The sequence below is a fragment of the Notamacropus eugenii genome, chromosome 3 (assembly GCF_028372415.1).
Source record: "Notamacropus eugenii isolate mMacEug1 chromosome 3, mMacEug1.pri_v2, whole genome shotgun sequence".
Taxonomy (NCBI): Eukaryota; Metazoa; Chordata; class Mammalia; order Diprotodontia; family Macropodidae; genus Notamacropus; species Notamacropus eugenii.
In genome coordinates, this window is record NC_092874.1 from 263,359,068 (window position 1) to 263,375,344 (window position 16,277).

Sequence of the window (16,277 nt, forward strand, 5' to 3'; positions counted from 1 at the left end):
CATCTTGTCTTCATTTTGCATATACTTTCATCTCCCTCCCTCAACCCCCGTCTCCACCCATAGATTGTGAGTTCCTCAAGGGCAAGGGATATTTCATGATTGTCTTTGAATTCTCACTGCCTGTGTCCGGCACAAGGTAAATGCTGGATTGATTGGTAGCAGATCCTTATTGGTTGATTTGTAAGAGTTCTGTGTAGCCTATGGCATATAGGGATCATATTTGTCTGGGTTTACTCCTATAAATCAACAGTTAATAAAATTCATCTCTTGAAGTAGTCTATTTACATCCTAGTGCTTGTGATACTGAACTGATGACCAGATGGATTGTAATTTCTGGAGAAATGATCTAGTTCTTATCCATTTTAGAAATGCTAATCCCTTGATATGCATCGCACCTCCTACTTACCATTCCTGGACTAGGTGAGTTTGTTAGTCTCTTGGCAGATTCTTTTGTCTTTGAGCTTCCTGTAGCCCTAGCTTCAAATGTGGACATGGTGGATATTAGGTAGATGTTTCTCCCTGATGTCAGTGATATTCATACTAATGTCTGAATTAATGCTTTGGTGCAAAGACCAGCGAGGGTTTCGTACTGGTCTTACTAGAAGATCAGTCATCCCTGATAATACTGTTTGGCAGTTTGTCAGTTTTTGTATTTCTTTTAAATTTTAATTATAACCTATCAAGTTTTAAGTGATTATTCCTGGGTTCGACTCTGATGAATGTCATTGTAGGATGTTTTAATTTAATGGATCCCAAATAACATCTGTTTCTAATGTTTTAAAAGCCAATTTATATGGAAATTCATTTAGCACAAAGTCAATACATACAGGCTTGTAACTCTTGTACTCTGCATAGGAAAAAAATCGAAACTCGAAGTCAAACTATTAAAATATGGTATGCACTCAATTAACTTGGCGATTTCATCAAGTCTATTGTTCCTTCCCCAAATGCAGCAACCAATTATAAGCATTCAGAATGTTTTAATCCTCTGAACAAAATTCAGCTGATAGAGAACTCTGGAAAAATAGCCCATTGGGACTAGCCCAATGCAAATGAAGTTTACTTTAGAGCACCAGTGCTCACTGCTTTATGCCTTTATACCACCTTAAGCCTGCCTGCCTTAGCACCTGTATGCCTTTCAGAATGACTCCTTTTGAAATCTGTAATCTTGTTATATTTCATATCCTTTGTCGCCAAGATGCTAGTTACTCAGTAGAGGGCTCCCAACCAGTAGACATCCTGATCTGATGGCAACTCTCAAAGCCTTCTTGGTCTGAAGGCAAGTGAAACCACTCCTTTCTTTGTTTTCTAATCATGTGCTGCAAGGGAAAGAATATGGATTCAGAAGATGGGGGTTTGAATCTTCCTCTTACATTTAATGTGTCAGAAAAATGCAACTCATATTTTGCATGAGAAAAAAAAAATTCAAAACTCACACTTAAAATACATTGCAGTCAGTTATCTGAGTATTAGTCAAGACATGGTTTTAGCACTTGTGCAACATTGAAGAAGCCACCTTCAGCCTCAGTTTCTTGTTTTGAAGGTGTTAGATACAACTAACTCTGTGGTCTTTTCTATCTCTAAACCTGTCACCTTATTCTATTTTAATAAAGGAAACAAAAAAATGGGATAATGTCATGGACAGACGAATGGGGAAAATATTTTCAGATGTCTAGATCTTTTTTTGTGTGTATGTATCTTCAAATAACATCTGATCGACCTTTGTGTGGAGTTGGGGTAGGAATTCAAGTCAGCAAATATTTATCAAATGTTTATCAAACACCTAAATGCAGGCCTTTGTTAAGTGCTGAGGATACAGTGATGAAGAAAAAATAACTCATTCAGCTGTTGCCTTCATAGAGATTATAGTAGGATGGACAGGGGTGGGAAGGTGAGAAGAGATATTTGCAAAATAAGGATGGAAACTTTAACAGCACACATGCTCTGAAGAACTGTTAGTACTTCTGCCCAAGCCCCAGTAACACTTCCTAACTGGAAGGTTTTGAAATCTGTTCCATATCTGTTGTCTTAGGGACTGATTGCTGCATTGATGCCTAAATCAAATTGGGAAATGGATGAGTTTTCTTTGGTTGGGCACCACCTCTGTCAGGTGTTTGCTGGGGCAATATTGGCTTACTCCGTGTGCTGCGTTATCTAAAGTGCTATACAGAAAACATGAGAAGTCTAAAATATAGTCTCTGCCTTATTGTACCTTGGAGTCTAGTTGGGGAGTCAAGAAACACACACATGTAACTTTCAAGTAGCAAGGAAAATGTCCAAATGAGATACATGGACAGAAAAAGCTGTAGGAAATCGAAAGGGGTGGTCCCTGCAGGTTGGAGTGATCAAGAAAGGCAGGTAGTGGGACTCTAGCTAAGTCAGGAAGGGTGCAAACTATTGAAATAAAGGGGGCAGGGGAGAGCTCCCCCCACCCCAGGGGATTATATTCTTCCTGTTCTCCCTTATCCCAGCACTCTGTACTTACCTTTGGGTATCTTTTTTTTTTTTAGTTTTAATTTTTCCCTCTACTAACATTTGTTTTCTGGGGAAAAAAAACCCTATAAATTCATTCACATGAAGATAGATTTGAAGTCAGATGACCTGGGTTCAGATTCTACCCCTTCCTCAACTATTGTTGACTAATCTTGGCAAAGTCATTCAGATCTCTGGCCCTCAGTTTACTCCTGCATAAAATGAAGGATTGGTACCAAGAGATCATCAAGGTCTCTTCTATGAGTAGGTTTAAGCAATTGCTAAGATTTACTATTTTTCCCTCTTAGGGATAATTGCCTTTTAACATGGAATGATACCCTTAGTGAAATGAATAAATGTGTAATTGTGAAATGTCCTGTATCAGTAATACCATGGGGAAGATTATCTTGGGGGGCTAGAGATTTTTTTGTAGTACCTCTAAAATTAGACAGCATAGGCCACCTTTGTTTATATTTATCTTATATAGCCACAGCCCTACTAAGATGAAACATCAGGTCACTTAGCACACAGCATCGGAACTAAGGGAATGATGTAACAATGTCACTGCATTTTTTCCCACTTTAAAATGTATTTTATTTTTAATTCTATTTTAAAAAATAATTTTGTTTTTTAGCCGAGCTATCAAGACTAATCAGGATCTTCTCCCAGAAACGCCATGGACCCACATATTCTACAATGATTTTTGGGGGACTCTCCTTACCCATAGTGGCAGCCACAAGTCCTATAGGCCACTCTGTACCCTTTCTTTCCGCTTTAATCATGCCATTGGAGGCTTGAACCCCTGGAGCTACCATCTTGTCAATGTTCTGCTGCATGCAGCAGTCACCGGCCTCTTCACAAGCTTCTCCAAGATCCTCCTTGGCGATGGACATTGGACCTTCATTGCTGGCCTAATGTTTGCCTCTCACCCAATTCACACAGAAGCGGTGGCAGGCGTCGTGGGAAGGGCCGATGTGGGAGCCAGTTTCTTCTTCCTGCTTTCTTTGCTGTGTTATGTGAAGCACTGCTCCACCAGAGGCTACTCATTGAGCACCTGGGGCTGGTTCCTAGGGACAGGACTCTGCGCTGGGTGCAGTATGTTGTGGAAGGAACAAGGTGTGACTGTATTGGCCGTGTCGGCGGTTTACGATGTCTTTGTCTTTCACAGACTGAAAATGGACCAGATCTTACCTTCTATTTACAAAGTAAGTGAGAGTTGGCTCTTGGGTCATTGGCTTACTGAGGGATATAATTGGTTGGTCATCTACCAGATAAGGAATGGGTATATTTGTAGCTCCTCAGATAGAATGTAAAATGAATTACTAAAGAATTCTCTTTTCTATGATGGAAAAATGAAAGGATCATTCCAGACCTGTCAGTATGATACAGGGTTTTATTTACTAATTGCTTTAATTTTACTATGCTGAGCTCAATTTGGTTCATTCATTGCTTTAACTTGGATGTCATATTGGGAAAGCCGTCTTTGTTTATATTCATCTCATAGTGAATATATTTCATATCTATGTAGTTCTTAAAATGCTACGTAACTCTGCAGTGCTAGTATATATTTCTCCCATTGCTGACACAAGCTCAGGGTTTATGACTTCTGTTATATCTCCATTTGGAGGCATCATATACTAGGAGACGGAGTGCTGGGCTTACAGTCAGGAGGATGCAGGTCACCAAATTTAATGGCTACGTGACTCCAGGCACGTTATTTAACCCCTGTGTCTCTCAGGTAACTCTCAAGGATTAAGTCACCTACAGGTTGTATTCTGTATTGCTAGAGGAAATGTTCATACTGTGAGTCCCTCATAATGAAAAAGTCCCATATTCATGTTCCCTTTCCTTAGTTTTTCTCATGTCACAAAAAATCACCACAAAACCACCTACCATGCATGTATGTTGGAAATACTTCTGCAGTATCTGGTCAGAGCTAAGAGGAAGATTCCACTCTTTTCCTGCTCTGTTTAGAGCAAGTAAGTGGTACAGTAGAGAGCTGAGCCTACCTCCCTTCTTTTGTGTATTGTCTGTCCCTTTAGATTATAACCTCCATTAGGGCAGGACATTTCTCTCTTTTCACTAATGGTATCCCTAGTTCTTAGCTTAGTGCCTGGTACATAATAGGTGCTGAACAAATATTTATTGGATTGGATTAGATCCCCCTGCTCTAACTCCCAGTGTGTGCACAGTGGATATTATCTAGATGTTCGATTCTGGTGGCTCTGATCCTCATGCTGATGTTTCAGCCACTGCTATGATGCAAAGACCAGCATAGATTACCATTTTAAGGTTTGCAAATTGCTTTACATGTATGATCCTCTTTGATTTGATCATGACAATGTGAGATAATCTACATTTTGCATGTTAGGAAACTGAGCCTGAGAAGGATAATGTGACTTGCCCAAGGTTACACAGTTAGTAAATGTTCAAGGTGTGATTCCAATTCAAGTTTTCCTGAATCCAAGTTTGGTAGGGGAGCAAGATGACATCAGATGGCCAGATTATGGTCCAAGAGTCTAGTTCTAGTCTACCCTCCAACACCGTCTGGCAATGGGACCCTAGGTAAATCATTTAACTTAGGCAAGTCTTGAGGTTAGCTGTGTAGGACACTAGGTGAGTTACTAATGGCCTTTGTTGATAGAGAAGCCAAGTCCAGGCAAAACAAAATACAATGTTCCTTTTTTTAGCTCTGCTCTCCAAGAACGGCTAGTCACAATTGAAAGTATTTGTGTTAGCTTGTCCATTAGCTGAAACTGATCACAACTTCCTTGTTTTCCCAAAGACCTTCAAACATAGTACTGTTTTAGAGGTCTTGTGAGCCTTAGCTACTATGATAACTCTTTGACTGTACCTTTTGAACAGTTTGCTTATAAAGTTGTAGGAGAATCTGGCCAAGGACTCAAACCTGAATAAATTCACCTTTGCTCTGAATTTTAGTACAGTCTGACATTTGGCAGATGTTTTCAAACCCCTGCCATATTTTAGGCAAACTTACTCCCACCCTCCATGGAGACTAGAATGGGGGGTTATAGTTCTGGAAGAATGCCTTGAGAAAGCTGCCATTTGATTGGTGTTGAGGAAGCTGACATTCTTTTCTGCCCAAATTTTGAGGTTCACTTGAAAGTGAAATGGAAATGGGAAGGAATCAAAAGGAAGAAAGGGAATTGGAGGGAGAAAACCTGTAGGGTTTAATGCTTTAAAACAAAATCAAAATTGCTAATTTTTCCACCTGGCAGGTATAATCATCACTTATATGTTCCTGCTCTGTGGGAAAGGATTACCTTTTTTAGTTGAAGCTCAAATAGCAAATATTGAATGATTTGGTGATTTCAATAAAATCATATAAGAAAACCCTGGTTGAAATGCAAGGAATGTGTCTTTTGTGATATCAGATCTTAATTTTAAATCATTCTTATGAATAGATTCTGGGAGAGATTCATTTTCCTTCTTTCAATTAATATCACCAAGAAACTGACCAGCCATTATATGTGCAGGGCCTGCTGCTTGGTTATGGGAATGTAAAAAGGCACAAGACATGGTCATTACACTGCATGCTCTCAGGGAACTTTCAATCTAGTTGAAGAAATGGGGTCAAGGTGGAGACATAAGGCAATAATATCAAAGGTAACTTATGGTAGCTGCCAAATCAGTGGCACGGAGAGCACCAACAGTTAATATACAGATGTTAGCTCCCTGAGAGGAAATTTGTTCCACTAAATTTCCAGTTTTAACAATTGGTAACTTAGGAAATGAATCTGATTAATGCTACTTCTAGCTTTGTAATTTTTAGGCCATCTATAGAAGAGTTTCCAGTTATGTAGATACTGATTTTCTTTAGAGATAATGGTGATTCTAAGGATGACGATGATGATGATGAAGATAATAAAAATACTTTCAATAATTAATTTTTAACTAAAGATAATAATGATAAAGATCTCTATAGAATCTCAAGGCTTGCAAAGTGCTCTAAATATGTTACATCATTAGATTCTCACAAACAATCATATGAGGTAGTTGCTATTATTTCCATTTTACAGATACAGAAACAGACTGAGAATATTGAAGTGACTTGGCCAGGGTAATGAATTCAAGCATTGATTTTCCAAGACTCCCAAGTAGAACTATCTCTACTCAAGGGCACCTTGCTCCCTAAAGATGGGTTTCATAGCTCTTTGTCATAAATTAGCAAACAGTGTCAGTAAAGGAGCAGTTTGTAGTGGATAGAACACTTAGGTGAGCATTGGAAATTTGAAAACTAGTCCAGCTTTCTCCTAACTAGCTGTGTGAATTTAAGCTTTCAGATTCATAGCTGCCTCATGTGTATAATAAATTAAAGTGAACTAGATGATTTTTTTTTAAAAAAGCAGCTTTAATATGTTTCCTGCTGCTTACAGATGTGGGTGGGTATGCTAGAGTAGTTGTGTAGGATTCTGTTTAAGTTGCATATTAAAGTCTTATGGAGAATTTTTCCATCATTAATTATATAATGATATGATCCATTCCTGGACTTAAAAGTAACAAAGAAATGAAATTTAAATTATATTTCTTTTGCATCAGTCATAATACACAGAATTTCAGAAGACTGACTTAAAATCCATGCATGAACAAGAATCACCTCTGTAACACACCCAACAGTCACTGAATTTTTGCTTTAAGACTTCCAGTGGGAAGTGTGGGAGGTGACATGCCATCCTCTGAGGTAGCTTATTCTATTGCTTGATACCTTTCCTTCATTCAGCCAGCAAGCGTTTATTAAGCACCTACTATATGCCAGACATTTTAGTAAGCCCTGGGGATACAAAGACAAAATGAAATAATTCTTGCCCTCAAGAAGCATATATTCTATTGAAATCATAATTGCAAGTTCTTTCTTTGCCTCAAGATTATATCTGCTTCTCTGCATCAGCCAAGTTCTGTTTTCCAGGCATTCAGTCAATAAGTATTTATCAACTGTTTATTATATGCCACTGTGCTAAATAGGGAAAATAGAAATAAACAAAGAGAAAGACTGTCTCTTCCATCAAGGATATTACATTCTGATGTGAGAAGCTAATACCTAAGATGAGAGTTGAAAATCAGGGGGTGTTGGGAAGAGAGGTACCTGGCGTAGGAGGGCATAGTGATTTAGTCTAGATAAGGAGGGATACCTGCCCTGGAAGAACTCCAGTGGGAGAAAACAGCTATGAGCAAAATATGATTCTTTTTCCATATCACAATCCTTTAAAAACTGAAAGATAGCTTTTAAATTTCATCTCTTGGGTAAACATCCCCATTTCTTTTATTTCTTGCATGAACTCAAAGGTTGACTCAAACTTTCTGCCTTTCCCTGTATACTCTGCATCTTTTTAATGTCTTTCCTAGAATATGCCACATAGAGAGGAACACAATATATCTGATCTGAATAATGTAGAGAATAGTGGGGTTATCATCTCCTTAGTCTTTGACATTATGACTCTTTTAATGTAAACTGAATTCAAATCAGCTTTTTTTTTGGTTGAGTTATTATACAGCTGACTAATAATGAGCCTGCAGATTAGTGTCCCTCTCCCCGTCTTTTTCAAGCAAAATGTTGTGTGGTCAGACCTTCTCAGTCTTATACCAGAAAAGCTGATTTAAAAAAAGATAATTTATCTACTTTTTTCTTTTTCATTTTTTGGGGGCCAGGGAAGGAGGCAGGAGATGTGATTCCATCAGAATAGAGAGCTGCCAGTGAGAAAATACTCTATACCTTAATCCTTAGAGAGTTTTCTCAGCCACTGAGATAATAACTTGTGTAGGGACATACACACTGTCAAGGTGGGTCAGAGGTAGGACCTGAAACCCAGGTGTCCTTACTCTGAATCTGACTTCCTAGTTACTATGTCATGCTACTTCTCAGATCATTTCCATGCTATTCTTTACATTACCTGTTTTTGAACCACTATACACTTTCAGGTAGCCAGAAATATTTGACTTTATCCTTTCTCTTTCCTCACTAACCTGATTTTCTATCTGCTTATTCATCTCAGCTCCTCTCCTCTGAAACTTTTCCACATTCCTGATTATAGGGATTTTCCCACTCCGTATTTCCAATTATACGGAATATCCAAATCCTGTTGGATTTTTAGGGTCCAGAGAAATGACAAGCAGTGTTAAAAGAGGGGATATGGAGAGAGTTTCTTCTGTTCCTTCAGTGATCAGCTCTATGCAGATAACTCCTATTCAACCCTAATCTCCAGTCCTCTATCACCAACTGCCTTTTGGACATTTTAAACTCAACATGTCCAAAAGGGAACTCTTGATTTTTTCTCCCAAATGCTTCCCCTTTCTCCATTACTTACTGGAACTTACCTCAAATACATAATTTTTGGTCAGCTCTTATCCTTTTTATTTGCAGAACATCTTGTCTCTGTGTGTATATAATGTGTGTATATACACATATGCATATACATGCATACTACATGCATATAGCTTGTTAGATATAGATGTGTATGTGTATCTATATTTCTTTTTCTCAATCCACACATCTCCCTAGAGACTCTCAATATCTCGTGCTTTGACTGTTTCCAGTAGCTTGCTGATTAGTCTCTCTGACTCAAATCTCTCCTAAACCCAGTCAATTCTCCACTCAGTTGCCAAAATGTTTTTCCTAAAGTGTTATTAATGTTTAGTCATATTTCAATAATTGTCTGCCTCTTTGTTACCTCTTTTGGGGTTTTCTTGGCAAAGATACTGGAATGGTTTGCTATTTCCTTCTTCATCTCATCTTACAAATGAGGAAATTGAGGCAAACAGGTTGAAGTCATTTGCCCTTGGTCACTCAGGGAATAAGAGTCTGAGGCTGAATTTGAACTTAGGTCTTCCTGACTCCAGGTCCTGCGCTCTGTACACTATGGCTCCACCTATGGGACTAAATAAATTGAGTGACTGAAGGGTTAAATTGCTTTGTAGCATTTGGAATTTTGGAGGACTTCAAATCTAGAACTCTTAAGTCTCCAACCAAGGCACTGCTTCTCAAGCTGGAATTAGAGCTCCCAGTTTACATAAGTCTATGATAACCAGCTCCACAATTATACTCATCCCAAGCTTCTTTGACAGTAGTTTTGAAAATTTCACCCCTTTGAAAATTTTAGTTTGGAACATCTTACTGTGATAGATAGATTCTTAGAGATGATAAACTTAAGTCTAGGATTTCAGTAATATGGTTGTCCCAGTCAGGAATCTACATCACAACCCACCTGTGCCTAAGTACCCAGTATGATTCTTGTCCATTCTGTGTCACAAAATCTGTATCTCCCGTGAGCCACAGATTAAAAGGCTGAAAAATCACCAAATGAAAATGCCAATTTTTGTTACATGAAAATAATGTGACATGAGAAGTCCCACAATGTAGATACATATAATGGTTTATTAGTTAAAAAGTATTATCAAAGTGTGTGTGGGGGGGTGGTGGTGGTGGAATACAGACCTGATTTTTTTTTGGTATCAGATAATTTTGATAAGAAAATTCCTCGCATTGATGTAGAACAGCAACTATCCTACAACTGATATAGAAAATTTTCCTGGTTAAGTGTTGTGCTCAAGGCTTCTTTACCAATCAATTTGTGACAGAAGTGATTAATAAATTCAATTGAATACTATGAACAAATAATAAAATAATAAATAATATAGACAAATGATAAATAACAAATTATAAACAAGTAATTTAATAATAAATAGTAATTAACTACCTGATTTTGAGTGTGGTTGTCTGTTTAATCAACCATGCTGCTTTTCACTCTCAAAGGGTGGGATAGGAGGGACCAGGACCTTGATTTAGCTGTATGGAGAACTCTCAGATGAGGAAAGTGTTCCCAGTGATGGGCTGAATATTTTCCTCCACTTAATGTGCTATGGGGTTGCCTAGAACACTAAGACATTTAATGACTTGCCTAGAGTTACACAAGGAGGGAAGGAGGGCAAAATCATTTATGTAGCCCTACTATGTGCCAGACACTGTACTAAGCACAGTCAGTATGTGTCAGAAATAGTCTGTCAAATACTACCAAACAAAATTAGTTTTGATTTTCTAATAATATTACTAAATAATAATAATAGTTTTCTTGAAGAACTTTTAATAATCTTAATATTTTAATAATAAAACTAAATAATTCCAATATTTAATGATAGTTTAATAATAATTTTAATAATGATAATGCCATATATTATTTGCTATGTGATATCTTCTCACTTTTATTTATAATATTCTATAACTTTCATGGGGCTCAAAAGCCAAGAGTATCAAAAATGAGTGTTCATAAAGGTATTCATCATTTTGTGTAGAACATAGATTTTTTTTGAAAAACTGAGAGTGTTTGTTTTTGTCACTTTTCTCCCCAAATATGTCTCCCTCCATCTCTTACCTATAGAACCATTCCTTCTAAGAAAGAATTTTTAAAAATGGAAGAACAGAAAGGAGTTCAGAAAAAAAAAAAAACGTACATCCAGTCTGTCAGTATAAATTTCTTTCCCCATTTCCCCCCAATTCCCCTCTCCAACCCAGCCGCCCTCCCATGCCTGTAGTTCCTCATTTCTGCAAAGAAGGGAGGGAGGCACATTTTCTCCTCTTTTCCTTGTGGCCATGTTTGATCATTATAATTGCTCAGTGTTCACTTTCTTTTCTTTGACTTAGTTTTCTATTTTTAAATTTTTTCTCTCTGTCTTGCTGTCCTCATGATTTATTATTATCCTGCTTCATTTTGCATCAGTTCATGCATGTCTACTCATGTTTCTCTGTATTCTTCACATTCATTATTTTTTTATGGTACAGCGATATTCCATTACCTCCATGTGCCAAAACAGGCGTAGCCTTCCTGAAATGGTTGAACATCGAGGAGGTATATTTTTTAAATGCTGGCTATTTAAGCAAAAATTCTATATATGGAATCCCAGCTTTTCCTGTAAATCCCATCATAAAATTTGAGGTTCATTCCTGGGTTATGGGCTTTAGAGAGAATAGTGTCAGGAAAAGATGGGAAAATGATCTTCTATCACACAAATATTTACCACTTTTTTAGTGTGCCTTAAATTGCTTTCACTTGCTCTAGTTTTAAATGGAGAGGAAATGAGGGGAAAAAAGCAGATCTTAAATGCACTTATGCCAGCCTTGCAAATAAATACTCCACTTTTATCAGCCCACAAACTTTTTACAAGTCTTCCTTGACCCCAGGAGGTACACAGGTAGTAAAAGAAGTGAAATCAGCATTTTTCATTATTCACCCAGCATCAATCATTGTTTGCCCAGAGGCTATTTGCAAGACTTATTTAACATCTGTTAACAGTTTTATTACGAAAACATCTTTTTTTCTTTATTAGTCTCATAATCACTTATTCAATTACAGGTAAAAAAGAAGATTTCAAAGCCAAGGAACCGTTTTTAACATTAGCTCCAGGTAGAGCTTGCAGAAAATGAAACCATTTCATTTTCAGGGTTTCAGACTTTTTTTGTTTTGTTTTGTTTTTTTCCAAAGGAGAGTCTTTATTTTGCTGTCGGTTCTGTCAAGTTGTGTATTTCCCCACATACTCTTTTATTTAAAATCAGATTGTGCAGGTAACATTTCAGAGAAACTAGAAGAAGGAATGAAGGAGGGAGGAGAAGAGGAATTACCTCTTCACTAAACCAGTCATTTTATCTAGAAATAGACCCCTCTTTGTATTGCACAGGAAGATGTGATAATAGAAGTTGTCTATGATGAATGAAGTTTACTTTTATCTCTAGTATTACATGAATTTCATACTCTTTAGACTCCAGAGATGGGGGCAAAATGCATAGGTCCTTTATTTGTCCAAGTTAGGAAATTGTTTCTGAAGGTCTGGTTGTCTTTGATTTAACATATGTTTTATATATCTGAATATTTTCTGTCCTTCAGATCTGAATATTCTGTGACATATAGTCTTTCTTATTGTGTGTCAGAGAATTTCAGTTGATTGAGAGATGATTCTGAAATAATTTCTTCATTCAAACCACTGCAGTTAGCCAATATAGATAGTATGTAGACAGTATATAGTAGCCTATTTCTTTCCTTAAATCCATCACTTCCCATTGTCGATTGTTCCATAAAGGGTGGTGTATCTGTGAATTTTTGCTTTTCTGCAATCGACAGATTTTATCATGCCATTTAAAAGCACATCAAAGAGTCCTAATGGTTTTATTATCTTGAGTTTCCTCAGCTTACCTTTTTTTTTTTTACCTTGACTCTATTTAGTTTTTTGGATAGCAAGATACACTGAGAAGGATTACAGTTTTAGGGGGGGTTTACTTTTTTAGGTCTTTGTGAATTACAAAGTTACACTAACTATACATCATAATTTATCAACAGATTTGAGTTTTCTCTTAGTAAACTCACTGTTGCCTTCATATTCATGACATATAGATGTCTATATCTTGGAACTACTGCCAAGTACTACTAACTGGATAATAAGGCCACTAATCTAGGAGATCAAAAACATCTTTCAATTCAAAAGCCAACAACTAGTAAAAAAAAATATTTCCTAACACATTAGTTTATGAGAAGAACTTTTTTTGTATTTATTTTCGATCTTTTTTTTTTTAAGTTTGAAGTTGATATACTATCAAGCTTCCTAATGATAACCATGTTTCCAAGTTTTCTTTTTGTTTTGTTTTTATGTTGTGCTATCACATCTAGTGATGTTGACTATTAGATAATAATTCTGCATTTTTCAAGGTAAGTCATATAGAGGCTTGGTAATTATTTTTAACTTACTGTCATCATTACTAGTACTTTTTGCTTTCCCATCACATTGATTTCTCACACCTCCTCTGCATTCAATAAAAAGAAATAATTAAACAAAATTGGCTAGCAAAGCTACCATTTCTGATAGTGTATGCACTAATTAAATCTTCCTATGAATTTTGTCTACTATTTAAAATTTTCTTTTGGCTTAGTTTATAGAACCTAAGATTACTTAAACACAATTCTGTCCGTATTGCCATAAATATAAGAAAAGAACTCTGTTGAAATAACAATAAAATGTTTAACTGCTCACTGTGCTTGATTAAAAAAGAAAAACAGTTTGAAGCATGATTTAAAGAAATGAACATTGCTAGATACGAGTATTTTTACTAGAGTTAAATTCCCATCACTCATTATGTCAACTTTGATGTTTAATTAATTGCTTGCCCAAGGTCCTTTAGCCAGGATTTATCACTTTTGCCTCTTCTGGAATACTCTTTAAGACAAAGAATCCTTTAATTACGCATCTAAATATTACTTTTTTGAAGAACAAGGGAATGAATTGCCTTTTGTTGATAACTCAAGTTAACTCTTAAGAGTCCAAGGACCAGGAATGTAGTCTTTTGCATGGTGACTTCCATTTCATGACTTACATCCCTATTTCATATTCTGCTGAAACAAGGTTGTTTTTTTTTTCTTAAATAGGATTTATAGATTTTAAAGGTGAGACTCTTTCTTGTTTTATAGTTGAGGAAATGATCTCTCATTTTAGATGGACATTTTTTTCTTTCTTCTTCCTAATATTTTTAATATAATTTGAAGATGATGGAACAAAGTTACAGAGTAAATTTCTCACTACTGTCTACATAATTCTAGTCTTCTAATTACTAGAGGTTCAGAGAGAATATCAGGAGAATTGTTGAAATATCTCTGAGGAAATGGAGCATTAAATGAAGAGTGTTGTGATGGTCTACATAGCTTGTGAGCATTGTGTTATTTCTAAATTCCTTCTAGTTCAAGGGATTTAAATCTGTGGAGTCCACTCTGTTTCAAGGGGAACTGGGAAAAGGCCAGTGCTGACCTCTATCTAGAAACAAATGTGTGGGCCTTCCTTCTGTGAGAAGGTGAAGGTTCAGTGAATGGAGAACCTGGGTCAAAATTGAGGATTATATCATTCTGCAATTTAAAAAAATTGAATATTAAATGATAGTATATGTTTTAAATGCTTATCCATCTATAGAATATTGCTCTAAAGTCCTACCTAGAGAAACTGAAAGACATTCAGATGTCTTCCGGGCTTTGATTTTTCTTTTCACCTTTATCAAACTGCTCTCAAATTTATGTAGGTTTGTTCAAAACGCAGTTCAGTGATGTATAATCTTTTAATACCAGATGACCATAATGAAAAAGTCTCTGTAATAGCACAGAACAACTGCCTCCTCAGCACTAAATATCAGCCAGTTAATTCTAAATACAATCAGTGAAAATGACACCCAAATTAGTCCTTGTTATAAATAAATAATAAGTGCTATTTGAATTCCCCTTGCTATTTGCCTCACACTATGTGCCTAGTCTGCTTATTACTTCATCATACTCAATTTCCCTATCTTACTGCCTTAAAGGAATCAGTTTCTTTAAGTGGGGAGTCATAATTATCAGGTTACTGAGCTTTCAGCTAGTGTTTTATGAGTTTTACCTCCAGGTTATTTTGGCTGCAAAATTTTCAAAATCCAGCCTCATCACCATGAGTCAAGGTCATTTCTCAAATGCCAGAAACAACAGAGTTACTAAGAAAACGGTGACTTTCCAATGTAGGGATGATGTTCTTCAGGTATTTAAATACAGATCTGAGTCTAAGAATTTTGGCGCAAGTCACCTGTCCATTTTCCTTTCTTCCTAAATGGAAAGAATCAATAAAGCAACTTATCGTAACTTGAAAACTGGTACTTTCTTTACAGCGCTGATATACTCTGAGTTACTATTTTATGCTAAAAGTCCCTTTATGACCACTCCCCTCCCCCTGAAAAAAATTAAAACAAATCAAAACATGTCCTATCTTCCAGCCCCTCCCCCACGTAAAACAAAATAGATTTCAGTCTCATTTCTTTTCCGAAAAATAGTAGTAACCAGATCACCTCTATAATGGTATGCAGCAGCCCGTGATTATGTGATGGCAGAAAGGTTATGTCCTTGTTCTCTGAGTTTCTGTCTCTAGTTCTGCAGTACCCAGATGGCTCCTATATGCTCTGTTGGTCTGATTATAACTCTGGCCATCAAGTGAAATGGCATAGAATCTGTATTTAATACATGACTCTTTCACTAATTATGAGTCTCTTTTGTGGCTCGGGTATAAAGTCAATGTTTCAGTTCCAAAGGACCCCTTTTCTGTGTATTTATTGTTTGAATTCCAGGCAATCAAATAAGTAAGAAGTGATCAGGCTCATGTTTTTTCCCCCATGTTGCTGTTTGGCTGTTGTTTGATCTTAGAGAGTTGATTATAATGAGCCTGTCACATGTGGTCATCATTCTTTACCTAAGATTAATCTAACAGTCATAGAAGACTGCAGAGCAACAATTAGAAAAATGAAGAGGAGCTTTTTGTATTGATTCAGTGACTCATCTCATCATTAGAAAGGAGTGAATTGGGAGCTTATCCAGAATAAGCGCTGGTATATTTATAAACCTAACTAGATACAAACCAATTACAGCTACTATAGAGACCTTGATTGTATGTGGCATCCATTATGTACTTGAATAGTTAAGCATCAAACCCAAAGAAATCTTTATAGTTATGGAACCTTGAGAAGCTTCAGTTCCATGGCACTTGTGGAGAACACAAGACCAATATTACCTGAACGATAATGGTAGCTTACACTAGAGTAGGGCTTTCAACCCTTTGGCATGCTTTGTCTCCATCACTTTTCTTGCTTTGCTCAATAGCCCTTTGAGGAAGATTCTATCAGTATTGTTATCACCATTTATATTACAGCCCTTGGATAGGTGTAGTATCTTTTTCATCTGGACAGGTATTCTTGTCATTGATACAGATCACATTCCATGTGGTTCTTGTCCATCCCCTCCCATCAATTT

General features: G+C 36.6%; 1 protein-coding gene across 1 annotated transcript in view; it reads left to right on the forward strand.

Moving 5' to 3' along the window:
* Positions 1-16,277, forward strand: part of TMTC2 (transmembrane O-mannosyltransferase targeting cadherins 2) — a 518,935-nt gene that overhangs the window by 205,984 nt on the left and 296,674 nt on the right. The window contains 1 exon segment of the mRNA XM_072655497.1: positions 3,107-3,677. Coding sequence (XP_072511598.1) covers positions 3,107-3,677 — 571 coding nt within the window.